At 37.3% G+C, this 26711-nt stretch overlaps 2 protein-coding genes across 2 annotated transcripts in view; one reads left to right on the top strand and one right to left on the bottom strand.

The window, feature by feature from the left end:
* Positions 1–5592: 5592 nt before the first annotated feature.
* inab (internexin neuronal intermediate filament protein, alpha b) lies at positions 5593–11112 on the bottom strand. Its single transcript, XM_051912191.1, has 3 exons — positions 9800–11112; positions 8862–8986; positions 5593–8632 (listed from the first exon to the last, which is right to left on the bottom strand). The coding sequence occupies exons 1-3, from the start codon at positions 10829–10831 to the stop codon at positions 8377–8379; spliced, it is 1413 nt and encodes a 470-aa protein (XP_051768151.1). The 5' UTR covers positions 10832–11112; the 3' UTR covers positions 5593–8376.
* Positions 11113–17050: 5938 nt separating this feature from the next.
* The window catches only part of nt5c2b (5'-nucleotidase, cytosolic IIb), a 30060-nt gene continuing 20399 nt past the window's right edge, over positions 17051–26711 (top strand). The window contains exons 1-3 of the mRNA XM_051910214.1: positions 17051–17267; positions 19173–19296; positions 23568–23641. Of these exons, the coding sequence (XP_051766174.1) occupies positions 19193–19296; positions 23568–23641 (178 nt within the window). The 5' untranslated portion in view covers positions 17051–17267; positions 19173–19192. The remainder of the gene's footprint in view (positions 17268–19172; positions 19297–23567; positions 23642–26711) is intronic.

The following is a 26711-nucleotide window of genomic DNA, read 5'->3' as shown; positions in this document are numbered from 1 at the left end:
TTTGACTTGAGCAGACTTGACTTGAACAGACTTGACTTGAACAGACTTGACTTGACATTCACCAACAGTAGGGTTACATTAACAATACACGACAAAGTAACATGGGGAAGACAATAGCTGTAAATACAAGAACTAAGTGAACACATGACACATAAGCTGTGTCTCATTTCGAAGGCTGCGTCCTCCGGAGGTCGCATTCGAAGGTTGCATACGTCATTGAGGCTGTATCATTTCAGAAAAGTAAGTAGGATACTCCGACGAATGCGTCCTTCTTTCACAGGAATTCGGAGGATGCATGAGGTGTATCCTTTGCTTCTGCAGATAGCCCACAATTCTTTGAGTCGCTGTTAACAACCGTTTATTTGAAAAAAATAAAAAATAAATGGCTAAGGGTGAATATGAGGAGCAAGGGAAGCATGACACAAACAAGCAATATGAAACAAACTACAAAATAAAAGACATGAAATCATAAACATGAACAAAACTATACATTACAGCTGCGGTATCGTTGTAAAGATGAACTTTAACCACTGATTCTTCACGTACTGGCGGTGTTTGAGGGGTTTCAAGTTTTCCCTGGTGTCTGTGCGAGCAATATGCTAATGTTTCGTTTTGACGGCACAACAAAACGGCTTGGGATTCGTTTTACAAACGACTCGTTTAATTGACTCAGAGTCGACTCTTACTTTTGAGAAACAATAACTTTATATACGGTGCACTTTCAGATTTAAAACATTGCAGGATGTTTTCATTCATTTAGAGCTACATGTATGTTACACACTACATGAAAGATAATTTTCAAAAATCCATAATAGGGGCACTTTAATATGTTTTTCAGATTAATTAATTAATTGATTAATCTGGTAATCAAATTTTGCTTTGTTTTGTTTTTTTTGTTTTTTTGTTAATGAACATCAGTTGCTCCAATAGGAATATTACTTATAACAGAATTTGTGTATGGGTTAGGGGTATAATGAATTATTATTATTATTAATAGTCATTGAAGAGCTTTTTTTTTTTTTTTTTTTTAGCTTTCATAATTAATTCAAATAACATAACTAATTGATAGTCCTAATCATAATATATATTTAAATGTTGTATTATAAAATGACTTTTAAAAGACCTATGATGAAACATGATTGAGTAATGAATGAAATCCCATAGAACATTAACACTCACATAATAAAGGGTAACATCTATTGTGAGCGTTCTTTTGTATTTGGATATGTGTGTGTGTGTTTAAGGATGATGTACAGTAGATTGTGAGGCATCAAGTAGAATAGTGACAGTGTCTCTCTGTATACAGAGCTTAATCACAATGTCTGTCTCGCTCTGTTGTGTCTGTTTGTGCTATTTTTAGCTTTCTCTCTCACACTCGCACACACATACAGACAATCCAGAAAAAGATAGCATCCTCATGCTTGAGAAGCACACTACAGATAGGATCACATTGTCAACACATTTCTTTTGTCACTCCCAGTATCAATGAACTATAGCTTTGCTTCTTCTTAATTTCCTCAGTGTTTTTGCATACGTCAGATATATCTGTTCAAAAACACTTTCTCATTCCCTCTCTCCCCAGGAGCTGATGACTCATGGTTGACTCTATACAGTCTCATTACACAGTATCTAGTGATTTCCCTCAGGAAAGCCCTGCAGGTGGATGGGAACTCAATTCAGCTGCATCATGGGGGCTGTATTATGTACCATCTGCATGGAAATACCATCTAATCTACACTCTAAAAAAGATGTTTTTTAAAGGTTCTTTACACTTAGTAACAGTTCTATTTAGAACCGTATCATCCTGAAGAACCCTTGAAATGGTTCTTTGTGTGAGAGTTTAGGGTTCTTTATTCCCGCCTTTTTGTTTTTCAAATCTTTAACTGTCAAAGTCACCTCATTACTGATTTTCTGGAGGTCAGCCATCCAATTACACAGACTGTCAGCACACTCTCGCTCTCATTTTTTTCTTAATGTACAGAAATAGCGATAGCATCCACTTTGTGGTCTACAGAATGGATTCAAGTGGCTTGAGAAACAAGTCCATTTCTCTCGTCCTATTTTTAACATCTGGAAAAAAATTTCTAACCAAATTTGAAACAGTTTTTATGTGGTGACGTTGTGGAACACATAGATTGAAGCACAATACTTTAAGAGACTATGATGTACTTATTGAGGATTTTCAAAGTCTTTTTTTTTTTTCTGCAGAACTTCAGGCTGTTCTTTCATCTGTCTTTTTATAAATCCATTTTCTCTTGATTACTCACCGTCTGGAGGGTGGGCTTGTGAAGTGTGCGTGCGGCTTCCCACAAGCATCTCTCAGTGCTGCAAGGGCACAGCGGGTTGGGGCTTGGCAACAGTATCCACGGCAACAGTTGCTGCAGCAGGCCGGTTAACACTTTGCTGACAGGTAACTCAACAGCCCTGTGCACTTAATGACTTTCGGTTTCAAATTGATTGGCTCATTGTGCCTGGGGCCTGACTGCAGAACTGATAAAGTCAGCGTTTGTTAATGACTGATGTTTTAGATTGTGTCTTATCATATTGATAGTTTTTTTCACCAAAGGTGATTATATTAAATGACATCAGCTGAATTATCAGTTTTTCTCAAGACCCTTATAAACAGGTTGCCATTTTGTGCATAATGTACAGTAATAATAAAATATCTTTTGTTTTTTTAGAAAATGACTGTCATCATCCCCCGCGCCTCTTCTGCCCATGTGCAAGATGACCGCTCTCTGAGAGGAGAAGGTCAGGGTGAGGACACTTTGAGGTGAGATTTCCCCTCTGTTGCTTCATCCAGTCATTGTCCTTCCACCAGCTCAAACACACCAGGAGAAAAACATGAATAATTCAGTGTAGCTTCTGTGTGCATATGCATGTTTGATTGTGTTAAAGGAATAGTTCACCTAAAAATGAAAATTCTGTCAACATTTATTCACCCTCATATTTCTTCAGCGGAACACAAAATATATTTTGAAGAATGTTAATAACTAAACAGCTTCATTTCCCATTGACTTCAGCTGTATTTTTGTCCACACAGTGGAAGTCAATGGGAACCTGCATTTTATTTTCTGTGGAACAGAGTGAAAATTAGTTCTTTGCTTTGTTGGTTTGCAGTAGCTGTTTTTGTGTGTGTGTGTGTGTGTGTGTGTGTGTGTGTGTGTGTGTGTGTGTGTGTGTGTGTGTGTGTGTGTGTGTTTTTTTAATGGTGTCTTATCAGTTTTCCTGGGTGGGATTTTAGCTAGGATAAATGCAGTTTGTTTGTTTGAGTTAATTAAACCTGATCTAAACCTACACTATAAAAAAAAAAAAAAAAAAAAATATCCCTGTAAAATTTACGGTAAAAAAAATGGCAGCTGTGGTTGCCAGAACTTCACCGTAAAAAAAAAAAAAAAAAAAATATATATATATATGGTAGCAACATTTTAGGTTTTACGGGACAGCACAGAGGTCAGGTCTATTTTACAGGTAAAAACTGTATAATTTGAAGGTTTATATTGTAATAACTACGAAGTACTAATGTATGTTTTGTACCTTTGTAATATACTGACAACCACCAAACACAGTGGTGATGAGAGTCACATGTTGAATCAAAGCTCATCACAAGCAGCTTTTCCACAAGCTGAGAAGGACAATACTAATATATAGAAGGTGCACACAGTGTTATTCACAAACACTAAACACCATCATGGTAACACACATGAAATTTAAAAAATGCAATAAACATTAATTTGACAACATTAGACGTAACATAAAACCCTAATGTACATAACTGATTAGAAAAAAACGAAGAAAAGCTAAGAAAAAAACAGTTATTTTTTAACGAAAATACATCAAATGTGAAGTGTCACGCAGTAAATTGTACAATGACTTGTTATTTCACTGTAAATTAAAATGTCACTGTAAATAATAAAATGACTGCTTATTTTTCATTTCTAAAAACTGTCAATTTAACAGTATTTTACTGTAAAATTACATTAAATGTATGATTATATCTATTACAGTTATTCACAGTATATAGTACGAAAACTATGATGAACAGATTTAATTTAGGCTTTTACTCGCATGTATCAGCGAACATAAGCCAAAGCTCAACCGAACGTGAATGCCGCACAAGAACAATCCTCTTGCAGAAGCTCAAACGTGCTGCATAACCAATGAGGTTCATTCTCGTGTGTTACACAGCACGTTTGAGCTTCCGGAAGAGTTTGTTCTTGCACGTTATTCAGGTAAAATATTGTGCATTATTAAGGTGAAAATGACAGAATTTTCATTTTGGGGTGAATTAACCCTTTAACACATTCACATGCATTCACACAATGTCTATCATTCTGATTTTAGGGCATCTCTAAACTCTAATTTCTCTTGAAATGCCTGGCTGCTCATATCAGTCTGGTCTCTAAATAATAGCTGAAGAGGTCATTTAGAGTGTGCACTGAGGTGTGGATAACACATCCAAGTAACTCTAAGTAAGTCAATTTTCTATACTGTCACAGGAAGGAAAAAAGATACAGAGAAAGAGAAAGATTTGTGTACAATATAAACAATTATACATTGTATGTGTATGTCTGTCCATACTACAGAGAAATGCTGACACTGTACGGTAGTAATTAGTCATCAATGTACAAATTACACAGTCTTTGATAACGTTAGTTAGATGGAAACAGATGTACCATATGATACAGAGAATGGCAATGAAAAATGAGTCAAATAAGGCCTCTGCTTAGGCCTGGGGTGTGTGAGGTGGGTGTCAGTGAGCATTTGTTACAATGGGACATTCATAGCTTGTTGGCAGCATTGCAGGGATATAAATCTTTGAAGAACTGCAGTGTATATTAGAGCCCACACAGCTCTCTACATCAGCTAACAGTGCAGAGGTGCATTCATGAGTGTGTTACCACACCATATGTGGGATTGATAAAGGTAAAGGTTGTGTTTGCCTGTTTGTGTGTTCACATATAGAGATGTAGCTTGAATCCTTTGTACAATAAATGTTTAATTTCTGAATGTATTTCATACAACATGTCCATTGCTTTTTACTGAGAGAAAAAAAAAATCCACAATGGATTTGTCCTTATCCCCTTCACTTCTGATCCCCAAAGACTCACATAAACTAGAACATGATGGATTATGGGGTCGCTGGATCACAACAGGCACAAAGGTGAAGGTGGGTTTCCTCCTGTGTTCTTGCGCTCCATCCAATCAACATTATTTGTGGAAAAAAGGCACATTGTTTAGATATTTAATTCAATTGCATTTGTTTAGTAATGAACAATTTTGAGATTTTTAATTGCTTTCACATAGATTGGCAATTTTACAAATATACAGTCGTTACTTGAAATAAAATAAACTTTAACTAAAATAAAATTAAATATATTTTTTAAAAAAACTGTTTATTTTGCCTTTAATGATGCTAAATCTTTAAATATGATCAACATTGACATTTAACAAGTTCTACTGCAACAGTGAATTAATAATTACAATGCTTGATACAAAATAAAACAACTGTATTTGCATTATGATGTAACAGTTTATAGTATCATCAGAACTTTCAGAAATCACATTAAATTAACAACCGACACACTAAGATGGGCTTCATAATGTCAAGTCTTTATTGGTCATGTGCCATACAGCAGTAGATAATGATTAAATAGAGACATCAACTACATTCAGCTCCTAAAGTTTTCAGTCATCCAGTACACAGTGGCCCCTACACACTAAATAGCAAACAAGGTCACAATCTTAGCAGAAATAAAATGTTAATGCACACTCTGCCAGATTCAGAAAGCTGCTGGTGGCTTAAGGCATTTTTATAACCTAGAGCATTCATACATAAACAGTAGCATTTTAGATGGATTGTTATGTATTGGTGTAAAAGTGTGTTGCCATTATGGAGGAATGTTGATCGCACATGCATTACAAAAGTTTGGCAGTGCAGGTTTGAAATTCTCCTTCTTCAAACTGCATTGTCGCTACGCTTTCTGCAATCACCTTTGACCCTCCCAAAAGTAACGGAGCAATTCCCAAAACGTTCAGATTGGATGCAGATTTTTGTGACAGCGTTACCAGAGAGCATCTGTGAGAATGGAAAGACAAATTTCCAGATTTGCCTGACATTCCCTCGCAGCTAAGCATGCCAATGTCACAGCGTTTATCGGAAAAATTAATTCCGACAGAGAAAAAAATCCATTTACTTGCTTCCTGTAATACAATTCTTAAAGTACGTTAAGTCCAACTATATCAATCTGTTCAAACTATACATTGAAAGAGTGCAGCAAGTCAGGCTCAATAAAGCCATAACATAGAGGCAAGAGGCAAGTGGTATCAAAACCTGGCAGTGTAGCAGACGTTTTATGAGGATATTTCACTAGCATTTACATTTAATATATTATAAGTTTACCAAAGGGATTCATTGTTGACCCATGGTTTATAGAGGTTCACTATGACAGTGGCTTCTTTGCATGAGAGTACACTGAGTGTAGACAACTAGATTCAAGTATGAAGTTTAGGTGTTTGAGATGCATTGTGATAAGTTGTGTTTGTGACACACTGTCAATGTGCTTCAGGCATCCATAAGTATACAAGGAGAATGTTGAGATGTTTATGTATATTCTAACTTTTAGTTTTCTTAACAGTTTTTACGCCCAAACACAACTAATTCTAGACAAACTCAGAAGCAGCAGGGTACACTGAACTTAAAGGGTTAGTTCACCCAAAAATGAAAATAATGTAGTTTATTACTCAACCTCATGTTGTTCTACACCCGTAAGACCTTTGGAACACAAATTAGGATATTTTTAATGAAATCCGATGGCTCAGTGAGGCCTCTATAGCCAGCAAGTTAATTTACACTTTCAGCACCAATAAAGTAAAAACATATTTAAAACAGTTCATGTGAGTTCAGTGGTTCTACTTTAATATTATAAAGCGACGAGAATACTTTTTGTGCGCCAAAAAAACCCAAAATAACGACTTTTCAATAATATCTAGTGATTGCCGATTTCAAAACACTGCTTAGAATCTTTTGTTTTGAATCAGCAGTTCGGATTGCGTGTCAAACTGCTGAAATCACGTGACTTTGTCGCACAAAAAGTATTCTCATCGCTTTATAATATTAAGGTTGAACCACTGAACTAACATGAACTGTTTTAAATATCTTTTTAGTAGCTTTCTGGGCATCTGAAAGTGTAAATTAACTTGCTGGCTATAGAGGCCTCACTGAGCCATCATATTTCATCAAAAATATCTTAATTTGTGTTCCGAAGATGAAGGAAGGTCTTACAGGTGTAGAACGACATGATGGTGAGTAATAAATTACATTATTTTTTTATTTTTGGGTGAACTAACCCTTTAAAACTGGCTCAAAAAGTCCTTCCATCTTCCATTTCTTGTTTCTCATTCAAACTCACACTTTCTTTTCAAAATACATATCTCCTATTTTCCCAATCATTCTATCCTTTTCCTTTTGTTCTGACAGTTGATATGGATGAGATGCTGTTTACATACATTTAAGTGCCCTGGCTTGATACAGTATTTGTCAAAATTTGTATTGATCACAAGCATTTAGCAGCATGTGAAAGGCTTCAGCAGTATTGTGTAACATTCTCACTCCCAGTCTTGCCCATTGGCTGGTGATTTAATGCAGCCTTTAAGTACTGAGAGGGATGGCAGGCACGCTGCTATGAAAGTGTTGGTAAACTGCTATTGGACCTACATACAGTCACCATGCAAACTGCACACACACCTCATGCAGTGAGGACTTGCTATTAGGCTCAAATCCTTGTCATGTTTAAAGGGCAAGTGGGTGGGTGTTGGAAGAAGATGCTTAAAAAAGAATCAAGAGCAGTCTTGGAGAGGAATTTGGCTGAGTTGAGTTTTTTGAAGCTATGTATATCTAGTTCTGGGTTGTTGTTTTTTTCAGGAATGTATGAGCATGCCAAGAAGTTAACGTTACAAAGGCTGGCAACAATAATTGCTTTGTCATTGCATTCAACTTACAGAAAACATTATTGCAAGTCAAGTTTTGTGCTGGATTTTGGAAAAACTACCTTCACCAAAGCTTAACACTTAAACATTACCTTAACGAATGTGCTGAGAGAAGCTTATTATAGTGCAGTTAACAGGGGCGACATGACTCTGGAAATATATGTATTGATCAATGTGACACCTTGCGTGTCTTGAGTAGTTAGTGGTTTGCTACAGAAGGACTGCTGCTCTGTGACTGAGTGGGAGATTAATTAGTGGAGAATAAGTTGAAAAACACTAAATTCCTCTCTGAGACCCCCTTTATGGAGGGGAGTTAATTGGGAAAAGGAAAGAGAGTAATGAAGAAAGCAGAAGGAGGAGAGGATGAAAGTAAGAGGGGTGAGATTTTTAGTTTTTCTGGTTGGTGGGATTCACGTCTCCAGAGTCGATTTTGTCACCCTTCTTGGAGTCGTCAGACTGGGAGGAGCCTTTGACGGATTTGCTGCTCTGCTGATGTTTGTCATCATCATCCTTGCTTTCCTTCTTTCCGCTCACGCTAGTGCTGCTGTACATACGGGACTGGTAGCTGTAGCTGGACACCGAGCCAGGGGTGGGGTAGTTGATCCCAGTGCTGATACGTGTCTCCTCCCCCTCCAACAATTTCCTGAGATGGACAATAAAGGAGAGGGTGAACAAAGGGAAGGTGGTGAGGCAGGGTGTGGTGGAAAGGTGGGATGACAGTGCAATACATTTCTGTATGAAAATCACATCAGCAGATGTGATAAGAATATTTCTCACAATTTTCATTTTAGGGATGTTGATAAAGATAGATAGTATTACAGAATGGACATTTCACTGGCATTACACATGTCAATAGCAAACGTTGTTTATACCTGTAAGCAGCAATTTCTATGTCAAGCGCCATCTTGACATTCAGCAAGTCTTGGTACTCCCTAAGATGACGGGCCATCTCGTTCTTAGTGGTCCTCAGCTCATTCTCCATCTGCCCAATTGTATCCTGGGTGATGTTACATGATATAGTTAGACTAAAAATTCTGCATTTAAACTTCATTTGATTTTGATTTGATGATAGAAATATTTACACTTTAAAAAAAATAGAGGTTTAATAGAAGAGCAATTTTTGAGTTCCCCGAAGAACCTTTCAGTGAACAGCTCTTTAAAAGAACCCTTAAAAAAAAAAAAGAGAAAAAGTGAAGAGTATTTTAATAATCTAAAGGACCTTTTGTCCTTTTGAATATTTTGTGCAATGGAAAGTATCCATGATTTTCAAAGGATCTTTGTGGAACCTTCAATGCGAAAGAAAGAAAGAAAGAAAGAAAGAAAGAAAGAAAGAAAGAAAGAAAGAAAGAAAGAAAGAAAGAAAGGCAGGCTACTTTTACCTACATGCAAATTTGATGCTTGTGGAAAAGCTTTTATATTTTTGTCATGGGCTTAAGCACTTACATTCATTATTTAATGGCACTTTGTTATCATTATTTTATGATAACTGTTATATTAAAAGGTTTGGAGAACCTTATAAATAAAATATGTAATTCAGGCTGTTTATTTAGCTTTGTCTGGTAAGTAACTGAAGTAATTTTAGCACCATGGACAGAGCAGTAACTCAGTTGCTGGTCACGCCCATTTCACAGGGATCTTTTGTCTGCTGTTTGGTTAACGAGTTTCAAACGATGATATTTTTTTTTTTTTTTAAATATTTGTTTGGTTATTTAATTGTTTTTTGTTGTTTTAATAAAACGCCAATATCCTAGGTATTTTAATCATTTTAAAAACGTGAAACACGCGTATAATCAAACTTGAGGAAACCAACCTGGTAACCCATGATCTCAGCGTTGCTCCTTTCCTCCATCTCATGAAGCTGCCTTTCCAGTGATTCGTTGGTTCCCTTTAAACTCTCGATTTCAATGGTCTTGGACTGCAGCTGCCTCCTGAACTCGTTGAGCTCTTCCCTACTGGCGCGAATGACCTCCTGGCTCTTGTTGGCCTGTTCGCTAAGATCGGCGAACTTGGACTTGTACCACTCTTCAGCGGACTGCATGTTCTTACTCGCAATCACTTCGTACTGACCGCGAATCTCCTTGAGGGCGGAGGTAAGGTCGGGTTTAGCCACTTCCATCTCAACAGACACCTGGGCAGCCTGGATCATGCTCATGAGTTCAGCCACCTCCTCCTCGTGCAACTTTCTCATGAAGTTGATCTCATCCAGAAGGGATTCGACCTTTTTCTCCAGGTCCAGGCGCACCATGGTGGCGTTGTCCACATCCTTTTTGAAAGCTCTAAGCGTTTGCTCAGCTTCCTCGCGCATTCTCATCTCCTCCTCGAACTTCTCCTGGAGTTTCTGAAACTCATCCTCAATGTTGTCGCGCTCGAACATTATCTGATTCTTCTCCGCGTTGAGTTCCTCGAGTTGGGACCGCAGTTCCCGGATCTCCTGCTGGTAGAGTTCAGCCAAACGGGACGGTTCTGTCTGGCGCTGGCGCAGGGTCACGAGTTCGGCTTCCAACACTTTGTTGTGCTGCTCCAAATTGCGAACTTTCTCAATGAACATCGCGAAACGGTCATTGAGTCCTTGCATCTGCTCCTTCTCGTTGGTACGGATGATTTTGAACTCATTATTAACCGCTGTGCTCTGGGTGAAGTCGAAGCTTTCCAGAGACAAAGATGGATAAGCAGATCGGGTGGAGCGCTTGTAGGAGCTTGGGATGTTGGTGCGGGTCACGGACTGGGATTTAAACCCGCTCCGGGAGCTGCCCAGCCGGGATGGAGAGGCTGAGAAGCGGGCGGAGTCCCCGAAGATCTTCCGGTAGGAAGAGGCAGAGTAAATGTCGGATCCGTAGCTCATCTTGGCGTTTGAAGACAAGAGCAGAACCCAGGCGGCGTCTCCTTTTATAGCAGGACCGTCCCAATCAATAATTTACCCGTGCTGCTCTTTGCATTCAACCTTCCTCACTGCAGATGTTTCTGATGGACACACCCCGAAGAAATACGACAAATTAGCTGATTTATACGTTATTTTTAACTTCTAAAGGCGCAAAGAGTGCTTTCTTCCCTTGTTCTGCTCAGTCCTTCACTGAAACTCAGATCGGCAGCAGCGAGCGGATGGAACTGTCCGTTTTGGCGCAGTGCTGATGTCAGCAAAACATCTTATCGTTTATTTAGGCTACTAATACACCATCAAGACACATATGTGAAAAATACATACTGTCACCCCTTCTCTGAAAATAAGACACATATGTCAAGAACACACACCATGCACATATTATATCATTGTGGTGAATCAGAGCAACTTTATTATTAGGCTATTATTATTTATCAAGTAAAAAAAAAAAAAAAAAAATAACTGCACAATTATGTTAATTTACAATTTTATGTTAATTCTGCTATTAAGAACTGTTCGTAAAATCTGTTTGTATGGAGGTCAAATAGGTCTAATAACGAGTTCATTGAGTTCAACTTCTCCTAGTACTGCCATGGTTGGTGCAGAGACTTCTGGGAAATCCCATCTCTATATAGCTGAAATATAAAACAATGATTCATTTCTTATGAAAACCATCATTTTTGAAAGGCCATTGATCTTTCTCTATAAATTTGTAGGGTATTCATATTGCAGCCTGTTTTTTTTTTTTTTTTTTACTGTGAAATTTTTATTTTTAAATTAATTTAACAAAATTATAAACATTTGTACAGCGTAATTATAGTAAAAAAAAAAATAATAATAATAAAAAAAATAGTTTCCTTTTGTGCATTTTGATCCGAGTTATAGGCTAAAAATATTAATGCAACAGGAACTTCCATCTCTACACACGTGACTGTGATTTATTGGTTGATAAGGTAGCCTATTAGGTTCCTCACATATATCAACCAATAAATCACGGGTAGCCTGTCACAGATAGTTTGTGAATTTAATACAGCCATAATAATATGTTAAACTCGACACGACTGTAAATGTCAAAATAAGGCGTAAGATAGGGCTACACTCATAGCAGTTATACTCTGCTGCCATCTGTTGGTTGCTTCGAGATCTCAACAGATTGAAGGCAATGAACAAACTTTCCATGTCTTAGGCCTATTTTGCTTTCATATTCAGATGCTATTTGTGATATCTTCTTCCTTTTTTCCCCCAACAATTACAGTGTGAGGTTAAAGATGGTAAGGCAATTAACTCAATTAACCACCAAGGCACTAATTTTATAGTGATAACCATTTGCTGCTCCATAGGGTTATCACTGTATAATTGCCTTTGGATAAAAAAGTCAGCTAAACAATATACAGTGCTATTTATTAGACACAAAGAAAGATAGATGTAGGGCCTCCTTTATTGATCCCTGAAGGGAAAGGTGTCTAACAACAACAACAATGAACAGTGACATCACAGTATAATGACATACAATGTCATCATATACAATACACAGGAGGCCATGTGGGAAAACATCTGTCAGGTGCTGTGTGAGGATAATATTAATAAATATCTAAATATATAGGTGGTGAACATATAATGAACAGGGTAGATGGCAAACTGTGGCATTCTGTGAATGTTTTATGATCTGAGGAAGAGACATTACAGCAGAAGGCAGAAAAGACAAGAAGAACCTCTTGGAAACACCTTACACCGATCATTAAAGATACTGGAAAGTGTGGGGAGGGGATTGAGTTTTGAGTACATTCGTTACTTGAAATAAAATAAACATTATCTGAAATAAAGTACAATACAAATAAATAAACAAACCTAAAGGAACCTTAAGGTTTCCCAGGTGGCCAGGGCAGGGCTGGCAGTGCAGGTGGCCAGGGCTGAAGTGCTGAAGTCCACCACAGCGGAGCAGATAACAGAGTAGCAAGAGTAGATAGGCCTGTAGATCCTCACGAGGGAGTGGAAGACCATCAAAACAGTGCAAACTGGGATGAAGATCTCCATGGCGGAGCAGAAGACCACCACAGCTGGCAGGAAGTTCAGGGGCGACCTCCGTGGTCATGTCCAGGCAGACAGGAAATTCAGGGGTGACCTTCGTGGTCAAGTCAGGGCAGGCAACCAGTTCAAGGACGACCTCCATGATCACATCAGAGTAGCAGGCAACTCTGGGACGGCCTCCGTGGCTGTGTCTGGGAGAGCGGGCGGCTCTGGGACAGCCTCCGTGGCTGGGTCAGGGAGAGTGGGCAGACAGACCCCCACTCAAATTTTCTTGGGAGGCTACGGCTGTTTGTGCAGCCCACACACAAAACAGCCATGATGATCATATTCAAGGTCCAGAAAAGTAGTAAAGATATCATTAAAATAGTCCATGTGACTACAGTGGTTCAACCTTAATGTTATGAAGTGACAAGAATACTTCTTGTGCGCAAAAACAAAACAAAAATAACGACTTTATTCAACAATTTCATCTCTCCCCTGTCAGTCAGTGCAGGCTTCTGTGTTCTACGTCAGAACGGCGACTCAGTATTGGCCGACGCTGTTCACATGAACAGCACAACGCATGCGTGTGACACTGACGCAGGAGCCGGCCAATAATAGCCTCTTTTATTTTATTTTTCTGTTTTATTAAAAATATTCTCAAAGTTATTAACTATGACATGAACTATATGATATATTCTGATTTTCCAGTATGTGTAAGTGAATATGCTTGTTGTTTAAAAAATCTTTATGATGCTCATTCAGAGAATCGGATCTTTGGATTAACATCACGTAAATTCATCCATTTCTCCCAAAATACATAAAAGTAAGTTGCTGTTGAACTAGGAAGAGAATAGAGTGAACTCTATAGTTACCTACACAATGTGTAGGCCTATATGAATAAAAAGCATCATCAGATTTTAATTGAAAGTATTATTATTGCAGGGTATTTAACAAACTGACAAACAAACAACATTTAACAAATGTCCTTTTTGTTAGTACTTAATTTAAATGTCTGAAACCTAAAATACATTTTATGTGATTGAAAACACTGAATCATTGTGATATAGGCTTTGAAAAGCACTGTGCGAGCGCGTCTATCTCTTAGCAGTGAACGTTCTAAATACACCGGTGATCGTACGCATTGAATGGTTAAAATCAACGTGTTTTTTGTGGAGGGGTCAAATTGAATCTGAGGTGGCACAAGTCGGATCTGAGGGGTCCCCCTCAGTTGAAATCACGTTCAGGGGTGGAGGTGTGGGTCCTTCAGAGCAAGATGGAGACTTGAAGAAAGACTGTAGAAAGAGAGAAGGCTGAGAGACATTACAAAAGAGAAAAAGGTCAGAGGAATATCACTGGGAAAAGAAGGGTTATGATCAGGCAAGAGGTTTAGGACACGCTTTAAAATTAGAAAATCTTTCCAGCACTGGAAAGACCTAAGTGGGAAGGCCTGAAAACAGATGCCAAGGTTGTGTTGTTTCTGCTCCATACGTGAGTAACATTGGTTTTGCTATGTTTCCCAGAACCACAGATGTTGTAGCTATAGTAACAGGACAGTTTTGAGTGTCATTCACGCTTGTATAGGCCTACTCTTGTGTACTGTGTTCATTTTTTGTGCTTCCTTGTCGTTTGTTCATCATCATATTTTTCATGAAGCATTTTGCTTCATCTCAGCTATGATAAAGAGACATCCCACTGCATTTTGTGTTTGTGCATTTTGGGGGCGGAGAAATGAGGGGTTTGTTTGGGTTGATTTCAAATATCAACAGTGTTCAACAATGATTCTCAGAAATCACATACTGCACTTAATTCTAATAATAGTTGTGTTAGTGCATTATGTATATAACAATGAACAATACACAATTTATTAATCTTAGTTAATGAAAATTATAAATTCATTGTTAGTTCATAATAGTTCATGCTAACATTTAATATACAACAATTAATGAAGAAGATGCTTTTTAGATAAAATATGGTAATCCTGTTGCACGGGTTAATTAGTAGAAACTAATTATATTTAATTATATGTAATAATTTATAATTAAATAAGAATGTTTTTTTCTATTCAATAGCAATCATTTTTGTATTTATTTTTTAATTATTTATTTAGTTAGTCAGTTCAATCTTACTTAGGGTGAATTAAGGGTGATTGGTTCATAAAGTCAAATGGGACAGTATAACTACTGTCCCATATATTTATTTTCTCTGATGAGTGAAAATAAAAACTTTTTTTGCTGAGCCCTAGATGTGAGACCACATAATTAAAATGGGATGCCCTCATTGGTTTAACATCATGTAGGTGGGCGGGGCACGCATCAAACAGGAAGTTGACCGTGAAATGCATGAACTGAGGAAAATGACATAAGCTTTTGGTAGTTTTAAAAATAAGGTCCTAAAATTGTCATAGCAATATTGTACAAACTTTTGATGAATATGATGGATATGATGCACTACAGCTACAAAATCAGTAAAAATGTGTTAATATCATGTTTCTATTTTCAGAATTAGGTTGTTTATTGTTTTTATCAAATTGTGTTTGGGTGGATGGGACAGTATAATTTTGGATGATTGGGACAGTGCTTAAAGGCTTTGCTAATTAAAAAAATTATTAGCCTTGCAATAGAGAACCACTGTATATGCTCTATATGTTCTAAATCAGTGGTTCCCAACCATGTGCAAGCACTAATCAACCACAAAAATATTCATGAACTAGCTAGATTTAAAACAACCAAATTCTAAAAATAGAAACATCATAATTAAACTATTTTTATTTTATTTTTATTTATTTTTTTTTACTGATTTTGTTGCAGTAATAAAAAGGTTTGTGCAGGTTAAATGTGTCCATCAAACAGTTAATTGGTGATGGGCCCACCCAACATCTCCAAATCGAAATGTTACCAAAAAAAAAAAAGGTTTTGGATCAGTTTACATAATTTTTGGACCTATAGCATTTTTTACTTGTTTACTTGATTTTTTAAATGTTTTCAATGACTTTTGGACTTCAAGCCTTCTTTTGTTGATGGATTTATAAAATGAGAAATAAAGTTGAACAAAAATAAACATGCACTTTTAATGATGGTAAACAGAAAAGGAACATTGCATATAAAATTATATCAAAGTATGAACTAACTTGTGAAATACAGTAAATATGCTTACACTACCCTAAATCAATGGAAAGACGTGCTGTCCCAATCACCCAAATGGGTAACACTTTATTTTACAATGCTGTAGTTACACGTTACTACATGTACTTACTATAGTAATAACAGTAAATTATGCATGATTACAAGTAACTAACCCTAAACCAAACCCTAACCCTAACTGTAATTCTATAGTAAGTACATGCAGTTAATTAATATTACTCAGTACTTATTTGAGTAATTACAATGTAACTACGGCACTGTAAAATAAAGTGTAACCCCCAAATGTTACCTTTTTTTTTTTTTTTTTTGCTCAGTTTACAGAAAAGTGTATGTCACGCATCCTTTCATTATAATACAACATTATTTCCGTCTCAAATGGATAGTTAACATCTTCATTATTACAGAAATTTATATGCTGGGCTGATGCTGATGTCCCAATCACCCTTAATTCACCTATGTGTATGTATTGTTTATTTATTTATTTTTACACGTTTTTTCTCTTGACTATTATAATTAAGGGAATTATTTAGTTTCTACTATAGTAGAAACTAAATATTTTATATTTAATTATATATAATATTTTATAATATAAGAATGTTTTCTACTCAATTGTAGCCTAGTATTAGTACTGTTAGATTATTATTTAAATCCATAAATGTAATATTTTTTTTGTATTTATTTTCAAATGATTTATTTAGTTAGTTTAATCTTACTTATGTGTATGTATGTATTATTATTTTTATTTTTTACACGGTTTTTCTCTAAACTTTTACACTAACCCCCAGCACTCCCTTTTGTGGCCTCCTTTGAAAACACCTTATGTTTAGGCCTACTACATATACCAAAATTAGAAAATTAGTTAGCTCATTTAAACTACTGCGTTAACACCTAACTGTGAAGTATTGGCGTAAGCAATCAGGCTAAAAATCCTGTAAACAAAGATCAGAATGTCAGTAGACCAACCATCTTCAAGAGTCCGACGGTCCCGCCTTCACATTTCACCGTCTCTGATGCGTTGACAGGTTTTGCTCCTCCTCTTCTGGATGTAGCACAGCGCAAGCACCGCCTCGTCCTGCCTCTCAACAACTGCTTACAACACGGTTATGAAAAGACGAGCTTTTGATCCACATTAACAGTAGACTTCCAGCTTCAGTAGCTACTGTAGCGATTTTTGTCTTATTGATATTTCCTGAAGTGATCGCGGTTTACAGCGTTGCCTGTGCACTTGAGCTATTGTGCATTGACGGAAGGTGAGTGAGCGAATCGGGTTGAACTTACAGTTGTTGTTAGTGTCAACGGTTTGTTTGTAGGGTCTGCGTGAATGTCTCTTCGCTTGTGTTCTGCTCGCATGGAAATATCGGTGATGTTTGATGTTCTGCGCGAAGCTCAAAATGCTGTTTATCAGTGCGTTGTGTGGTTCAGTCAGGATTTGACGAACTCCATTCAAGATATGTTTTACCAGAGCGTAAATAAACAATATACCAGACGCGATACCGAATATTATGAATGCTTAACGTTAATACATCCTTTACACACCAAAACTGGTAGATTGTCAAGCTCTGTTTCAGCCATTCTCGTGGGAAATTCTATAGCTGCTTAGCCTTAGCCAGCTCTAATGTCCTCGGGGGCTTTGTCCTTGTTTTTCAGCTGCTAAATGTAACTTGTTGTGGTTATGACTTGCAAAAAAAGCGTCAAAATAGTGCAAGCGACACATTGGTTCAGGTTAGTTGTTTGTATGAGTAAGCTTTCGTTTCCAGTGTCTTACTGCTACTGATTTTGTACGGAGGTAATGACTTGGCATAACATTTCGAAGCTAAATTTGGATCAAACTATTAGTTATTTGTGAATACCTAATCTGTACTATTTGTGAAATAGATAGAGTTAAATATTGCGAAATAGAGAGCTACCCGATGTAAGGTACCAAAAACCCATCAACCTTCAACTTCTCCCATGACAGCTGAACATCCTGCCAATATAAACAACTCTCAGAAAAGAAAGGTTTTTCTTTTTTGTGTGTCTGTTTGGTGTTCAAGGACCAAAAGCACTCAAAAGAAGAAAAACCTTCTTTCTTTTTCAGGTTTTCCCAAAAATTTAGATGCAAATCCGCCTGATAGACCACAGTGAGCCATTATAGCTACCCGCTTGGGGTAAATTTTTGCTTATTAAATGAAAGAGTTTTAACCTACTTTTTTTGGAAGGAGGCCTGCTTTCTGTTGTATGTCCTGAGGAGCATGTCTAAATATTTGAAAAAAAGAGAAAGAATGATAAAATGCTTCTCTAAGAAGCAAGCTATTCTATTACAGAGGAGAAAAATGATGTCAGCACCGCCTGAAGTTATTTTCAAACTCTACTGTCTCACATCCCCCTTTCCCTCAGCATTACGATCACAAAATAGACGACTGGTGGGAAAACCTCCTTTCTTTGCCCTTAAGGTCTCCAGCTTGTTTGTGCAAGTCAGCCTTTGTGAAGGCCACTGGCCCCAGAATGCTGACTCTAGCTTCTATGCTGCATGTCATTCATCATGCGTCAACAGTTTGGATGGTGATTACATTTTTTGTGAGGTGTAATTTAATGTCTTTCAAGAGAAAGAGGGTAGAAAATACCAGGTTGTCTAGTTGCTTGCTTGCATTTTGCTTATTTACTTGAACTCTTTCCATTCCAAAAATGAATTTTTCAGACACAGAGGTTGTTTATATTGACAAACTAATTTTGGAAGAATAGTATCTTTACTAGAAGTTGTGAAAATGTAATACAAGACGTAATGCGTGTCAAACATTTCTGTTAGCTGTGAGAAATGGATTTCACAATGACTCTCGTGGGCTTTTCTTGTGTGAAACAACCAGACAAAGTGTTTCAAGGCTTAATGCTTTCTATTTAAATTACTCAGATAATCAAATCAGTCAATTGTTATTCTTGTCTTTCTTGATTCTGATGCAATTAGATTAGAAGTTGGCACATAAACAGGCCAAGAAGTTGTGTATTGGCTTAATAGGTGATCGAATCTACAGATAATAACTAATCCAATCTAATAAATCTAAGTTCATTCATTCTTTAATGGGATCTTTTGATGCCTAAGATAGATAAGAAGGGAGAATCACCTAATTATTTTTTTTTGTCCCTGAAGTATTTAATAGGTCATTTAAATCTTTTTACAGACCCAGAACTGACAAATTTAATGATGACGACATCATGGAGTGATCGACTTCAGGACTATGCAGACCTCCCGGCAAACATGGATGGCCTGGCAATGAAGAAATACAGGAGAGAGGCCTACCATAGGTAAATCAGAAGAATAGACTGACTGTATGTCTGTCTAAAATTGGGTCGCTAGGCTTAGAATACAGAGACATCATCTCCTCAGAAGGAAATAGCATTTTGAATATTTGAATATTTTAATTCCTTCTATTTAGATAAGGTGTCATTTGTTTGCAATCCACTCATTTTAGAAGAGCCCATTGAGTCTCAGAGTGTATAATAAATTTCACTGAGCATTCCATTAGCACATACTCCATGATTTTTGCATTTTATGTGCTACATTAAGAATGTAAGCAACTCTGTCAAGAAAGGATACTAGTGGTTAGACAGCAGCTTCTCTGGTAAATTGGGATTTTCGGCTAAAATATAGATTGAAGTTACCTAATTATAGGCCAAACCCCGCAGCTATGGTTTAAACTACATGCTGGAAACGGCATGGTGGAACACGTGACTGAGAAGCATAGAGGAGCTTGTGCAAACCCACAAATATGGAGTTTGTGCGGTGAACTACCATACAGTGGAGTATTGCAATCTTTAATAGATAAAAGGAGTGCCATTCGGTTCTTCGCAAAAATCTGTCCCTGCTGTCACGCTGTCACATTTGTAGCATTAATTCAACCAAAGTTCATGTTTGTAAGGGTAGTTTACTCTCCCTACTTTACATGAACTTTGACTTTAGATTTCTCTGTGCTAAAGCCAAAAGTTCACTGTCTTTTTCCATTACCCAGATAAGTGGGTTGAGATAAGGAAAAGTAAATGTGAGTGTCAAGGCAAGGATTCCACTGTCTGTACAGTCTATTTGAGGTACAAAGGCAGCGGTGTTATCTGGTGTGTGTGATGTGCAGTGAAAAATCTGTCAACTCTGTGGAACTTAGTTGTGGAGCTGTAGAATATACAAAATAGAAACAAGATTACAGTTCATGTATAATAATGACTAAATCTGTAATCCTTAGTACAGTCAAAGTTTTTTTAAGGTAAGCCACTTCATGCAGCGACCATCTTTGTAACACCCCCTATTTATATAGGTAATAAACATACAATAATCTGAAAACCATCCTGTGGTGGATTAAGGTCTACACAGGCCTAAATTTCTAGAACAGTTGCCGAAATTTTGGTGCATCGCTAGTTGTAACACAGTGCGCATTAGCGACATCTTGTGGTCAGACTTGTTTTCTGCACCATATCTAAATCATCGAGGAACAGATCTACGGTTTGAAAAAGCACGTGACCAAACAAAGCGTCGGAAGTCCGTGACATACGGAATCACTCTTGTCTTGGATCAATACAGTTCTATCTAATCTAAACTAATCTCATCTAAATTAATTTGTGACAATGAGACCACAACTCGTGTCATGTGTAGCCTGGTCAACGGATTCACATATTGATCAATAATATAAAATATACAATGATGTGATCATTTTGGATGAGATGTTTAACCCTTATGTTCTGTTCGGGGTCTCTGAGACCCCAGCAATAAAACATGATTAAATGCATTTTCCTTTTATGCATCAGGTGAAGTGCCAATTTTTTCAAACCAGCTGTCCCGACTTTACGATACTGCATGACGTTCGAAGCTTCAAACGTCATCAATCACGTGGTATTGTCATTTCGATACAAGCATCGGTACAGTGTGTGATACAATAGTGCTTTGAAAACTGCGTCGGAGCTTTGGAGCCCCTGTATCAACTGTCCCATCACTACATTAGATAAGAGATTGAGATATTAGGGGCTTTTGCACCGAATAGTTCTAGGAGCTCAGTTATAGGAACTAGCCACTAGGATAGTTCCCTGGGAACTCATTTCTCCCCCGGGCCATGTTCCTGGTTGCATTCGCACCGGGAATAGGAACTCTGAAGCATTTACAAACGCTAAAAACCAGTGGATGGAAGAAGCCGTGATCGGAGCTGTGCTTGTTGTGTGTCGTGGGTTTCGTGATAACAGAGATGGAATGTAAACGCATAATCTACGCGACTGAAAGAGCAAAAAGTAGGGCTAAGAGACGAAATCTCCTATGACAACTTTCAGTACTACATATCATCGAGGTGGAGAAAAGAACACAACCCTGTAGACAACAGGAAAATGCCGTTATCGCTGTTTTCCATGTTCGTGAAGTAAATATGTTTACTTGGCTTTTTAAAAATGCCGGGTGCTTGAGATGCGTTTGACCAATCAACGTTCTCTTACGTCACTGATAGTTCCTATAGTGCTGCCTTCACGTGCTCTCGGAATTATCGTAAATATGAGTTTCCTAGGTCAAAATTGCACATGAACGCCCTCCCATTTTGAAACTTGAATGCGATGAACTCGTAATCACGACTTCAGAAGTGGGAATTATCAAATTTCCGGCAGCATTAGACCCTACTCTGAAGTAGGAGCTAATTTAGTTCCCCCAAAAGGAGTTCCCAGAACTAAAATCGTCCCTAGTTCCTGCGGTGCGAACACGTCAAAATCCAGGTACTTCAGCCGATGGTTCTAAGAACTATGAAAAGGTTCCTCCAGTGCGAAAGCCCCTAGTATTGGAGGGCCGAAATCATTGACCAAAACAGTTTATGTTTCTCTGGTAACGCGTTTTGACTATGTCAGGGTCTATTTCATGCACACAACATGGATAAGCTACAAATATGTCCAAAAATTATGCTAAAGCAGCAATATGTAAAATTTGTTCAGCTGAAATATCAAGAGACAACTCGTTTCTAAAGAACTTAACTACGACTGGTTTAATTTATCGTTCAATTATTCAATTTCCTAATTATCCAAATTTTAATTTTGGTTTTGTAAACTTGAATTTTGGTTTTGGTAAAAAAAAATCTGACAACAATGTTCAAATCACACTCTAAAAGCTTTAATTTTCACATGCACATTCGTGAGTAAACAAACTCAAAAAGGCGAAAAGGCAGGACTTCCCTTTTTACAGGTGCCATATTTCTTTCGTTCATTTTTATACGAATGATCTGCCTCCTCCCCGTTATAATGTCTGTGGTACAGTATAAGTAGCCTATTACAGAACAGGGCAACAATGAGGATCCATTTGAGATACAAGAGTAATCTGTTTACCAGCTGTCTCTAACTAGTGATGTACACTCTGTTGTCTGAGCTGCTGCGCCCGCCTGGTTCTTCCTGCTGTTGTTGATTATTCTAGATGTCTTTGAAGGGAAGCAAACAACCACTAACTCAACAACTGGCACAACAACAGAGAATGCTATAGAACTGGCACAATCATTTTTGCAACAAGTCAGAAACTCAATGACAAGAAAGCAGAGAGAGGGGGCTATTGTTTGAACTGTGGGGGTAACAGGGTGAACAGGGAAATGGGTTTGACAGACCAGATAGAGCAGTGACATCCACTCAGAATGCAGCGCACAGGTCCTACCTGGAAAAGAGAATCATGGGATGTAGTCCAATGTTATGCCACCACAAGGTAGGTTTGATCAAAGTAATTTTTTTTTGGTAGTAATGATTCTTTTTTTTTTTTGTAGAATTTCTTATTTTTTTTATTTAAATTTGTATCAGGTCGAAAAAGCGTTTAGCATGAGTCTCTTTTTTTCTCTTTGTTGTTGTTTTTTTTTTTTTTTTGTAGTAAAAATATACTAAACTTATATTCAGCTGCTATGTGACAATTTTGAATTTGTTATTTCATGTCATTGAAATAGTTTCTGAACGCAATATAAACTTTAAAGCGTTTGTAAAATTATGGCAGTGCATACACAAATATCCGTCTGTTGTTTTCTGTGATTTGTCTGTGTAAATATCAGATTATATGCATGCACAGAGAGTGATTCAGACTTTCATTTGTGTTCATATCTTGGCATTAAATATCATGGCTTATGGACTAAAGCATAGAGCTGTCAGTGTGCAAAAAAAAGTGCAGATCACTATTAGCATGTTGGCCCTGTCACAGGCAATGGGAGTTTATTTATTGCCTAGAATGCCATACTGTAGTGGTTTTTGATATTGTTTTCTGAAAGGTATCCCTTTCTCTGAAAGTCTCTTTAGATATCTTTAGAAATTATCCCTGTTTTTTAATTTATTTATTTTTTATTATGAAATTGAGAAATTATTTAGCATCTGACTAGACTTTGTCTTAGTCCTGTAGAGCTTGATAGATTTATATAATTCCTTCACTTCGGGAATGTTTGAATAAGCTCCTTAGGTGCTAAATCGTTTGTTTTATAGACCTGAATTCTTATGAAAATCTATGAAATCACCGTTTTATTTTTAGACTATTTTAATTGATTCCTAATTCTGGCAGAATATTGCAAAAAACACACCTCTGACTGTTTCACCTTCTTCTCCAGAGTGTTTGTGAACAGAAGTCTGGCCATGGAAAAGATTAAATGCTTCGGCTTCGACATGGACTACACTTTAGCAGGTGAGGTGTTTCCTACTTTACTTGATGATTACGCTTAATTGTTTACAGTCAAACGTCTCTTTTGCATCTACAACAATAGGAATGCGGCGATTTATGAAAACCTCAATAGATCTGTCCCTATGCTTATGTCTCTCAAATGGAGCCAGTAACACTCTTGCTTAGAATCTCTGGGTAAACATACAGTAGGATTCTTGGGTATATTTAGCTACTCCTCGTCTGGTTTTAGAATCTGGAAAACTGAGGTGATGTCTCTTATACTCAAAGTGCTCTATTTTATATGATCTGATCCCTAGAGTTTGTCTTGTTGGCTAGGGGCTTAGTTTGTTGAAATGACCATCAACATAAACAAGCCACCTTATTTACAGCTTAATATATTTTGTCGTTTAGCTCAGCCAAGTACCTGAAATAAGAGAGGGTTTGGTTCTTCTTATGCTTTAACAGTTTAACATGGATCAGATGCATTGGGTTTCTGAAATCCCTTTGCTTTCTGTTACTGGTCCCAGGGACTCAGCTGCTGGTGGAGGATAAAGTCCTCTCTAAATCCGGGCTGTGGGCCATGAGAGAGGAGATCAGTTTTTTGACAGTTAGAATTGATGGCTCTTAAGAGGTGGATAGCGTGTATCGTAGCCAACCAGCTAATGTGGCCTAAGCTAAAGGCTGCTCAGCTGTTGACATCCTCCAAAATTACAGCTGGCTGTAACCAAGTGCAAATGTTTACAAGTACAAACCCTATATTGTTTCTTATCCTCTGATCAGGTTGCAACCGCAGTTCAGAGGTCCTCAAAAATCAATATCAGTCAATAAAAGGACACAGACACAAATTCTTTGGCAAACATACTGTTGTCTTAAAATCTTGAGATGTGCTTTTTAGCCAACTAACTTATAATACATCACTCTTGATAGTTAAAATTAGAATTATTTCATCATTTACTCACCCTGATGTCATTCAAAACTTGTATGACTTGATTTATTCTGCAGAACACAAAAGAATATATTTAAAAGAATGTTTTTAATGGTTTTTTCCATACAATGAAAGTCCTTGGGTTCAAAACAACAATGGGCCACACTGACTGTATGGACATAAAAAAAAAAAAAAAAACATTGAGACATTTTTCAAAATATATTCATGTTAAACAGAACAATGAAAGTCATACAGGTTTGGAACAACATAATGGTGAACAAATGATGACAGAATTTTAAATTTTTGTGTCATCTCTTATAATAAAATTCATAAAATTCTTTAACTACCAAGCTATCGTTTATTTATTCCATGAATATGTTATACTCTCTCAAGGAAAAAAAAAAATACTTTTCACTCTTGGTGGAGACAAATTTTCTTTTGGCACTACAATAAAATATTAATAGATGTTAGTATTCATTGTTGATCTCAAAGCCAGGCTACAAAGAAGCATTAAACCAAACCATACAGGGTTTACAGGACCACTTTCCAACACAATGTTAGATCCAAGCCCTGATTAATATTTCCTGTTGCTTATTGAGTCCATTGCCCAACCAAATCCCCTTTGTGATTGGGACCAGTGTGCTAGATAATACCCTGCACGTGTACAGAGCTGTGGAACAAACTCTCCATCTAAGCTTGGCGTTGACAGCTCTTCAACCTGACAGTCCATGAAATCACAGAGGAAACCCGCCACCTTTGCATTCCTTGTATAGACCAAATGCTTTTTCACAGGATAGAGAAATAAAGCACTGTTTAAATAGCAGGATAATTTTTACTTCAGAATATTTTTTAATCAATTTAATAAATGAAAGAGCAGCATATATGTTTAAAAAAAAACTGACAGCAGTCCAAAGTCAACCAGAGGCTTAATGCAGCTAGAACGTGTTAGTCAGGGAGAGCTTGATGGACAGACTGAGGGGTTGGGGGAGTTTGTTTACCCTGTACAACGAATATAAATTATATTTTCTTACTGAAGGTAACATGAGCTATGAACTCCAGCCTGACATCATACCTTCATGCTGAACACGTATGCATGTGTAATAATCTGTCCAGGAGTGTATTCGGTATATGGAGGAAGAAACATGAATCTTAATGGCCTGAGTGGCCCTATAGGGTGACACAAAGGTCAATGATTGCAAACAAGTTTGGAAAATACAAAACGTATTTCGAATTTCATGTTTAATGTCAACTGCTAATAATCAATTTACCTAAAATTTATACAGTGGACTTGTCTGTCTTGCAGAAGTCTAAGGCATAATTTAGCTGGCATCATCTTACTGTTGTCAGTAATGGAGGTGAAAGCTCTCTGGCGTCAGCTTAAATTAGTTATGATGAAGATTTGATCTTGCCCATTAAAACTCATATCCCCATTGAAAAGGGGGCTTACTGGTGTTCACTGGGTTTGCTGACCAGTAATCTAACTCCATCTCTACAAGCGCTGTGAGTTTATCATCATTTGGGAATGCATTGTGCACTAGGTTCACTTTATTTGCATTCACATTTGCTTAACTGTCGACCAATACTCGCGTTCTGACGTAGAACACAGAAGCTCTGCACTGTCTATCTATGTAGTCAAGTGGACTATTTTAACGATGTCTTTTCTACCTTTTTTGGGCCTTGAAAGTGGTAATTAAATTGCTGTGTATGGAGAATTTTTAAAGAGAAATGTCAGAAGATTTCGATATAAGAGAAGAGGAGCTTTAGTTTGTTGCCTAGCCCTATTTGTTTGGCTCCTACATCCTATGCCATACGTCGATTCAGAGGACACTCTTCCACTGGAACTCGATGATACATATATTTTGGTTGGAAATCAATTTAAAGGGGGGGTATAATGCTTTTTCATGTATTCTGACTTATTTACACTGTTAAAGAGTTGGATTCTCATGCTAAACATGGCCAAAGTTTAAAAACATGAGTTGGACGTATGACGGAGTATTTCTGTGCCAAAAATATTCTTCCAAATCCTCATAAACTTTGCGATCTTTTTTTCGAGTATGTGCCTGTGTGACATCAGAATGGTCGGAATTCCTTGTACGGGCACTTCTCACGAAAGAGCGCGTCGACCAGAGCGAGAGAGCAAGAGCGCGCCCATCAACGCATGTTTGGCTT

Source organism: Ctenopharyngodon idella, chromosome 1, assembly GCF_019924925.1.
Source record: "Ctenopharyngodon idella isolate HZGC_01 chromosome 1, HZGC01, whole genome shotgun sequence".
NCBI lineage: Eukaryota > Metazoa > Chordata > Actinopteri > Cypriniformes > Xenocyprididae > Ctenopharyngodon > Ctenopharyngodon idella.
The sequence above is the reverse complement of the archived record's forward strand: the minus strand, read 5'-3'. Positions and strand labels throughout refer to the sequence as shown.

What these genes read in the sequence shown, in the direction of transcription:
- inab (XM_051912191.1), bottom strand. Translation starts at nt 10,831, where the DNA reads ATGAGCTACGGATCCGACATTTACTCTGCCTCTTCCTACCGGAAGATC. An exon ending in CTGAGATCATGGGTTACCAG is followed by an intron (nt 8,987 to 9,799) that starts GTTGGTTTCCTC and finishes AACATCACCCAG; the next exon opens with GATACAATTGGGCAGATGGA. An exon ending in ATAGAAATTGCTGCTTACAG is followed by an intron (nt 8,633 to 8,861) that starts GTATAAACAACG and finishes TGTCCATCTCAG; the next exon opens with GAAATTGTTGGAGGGGGAGG.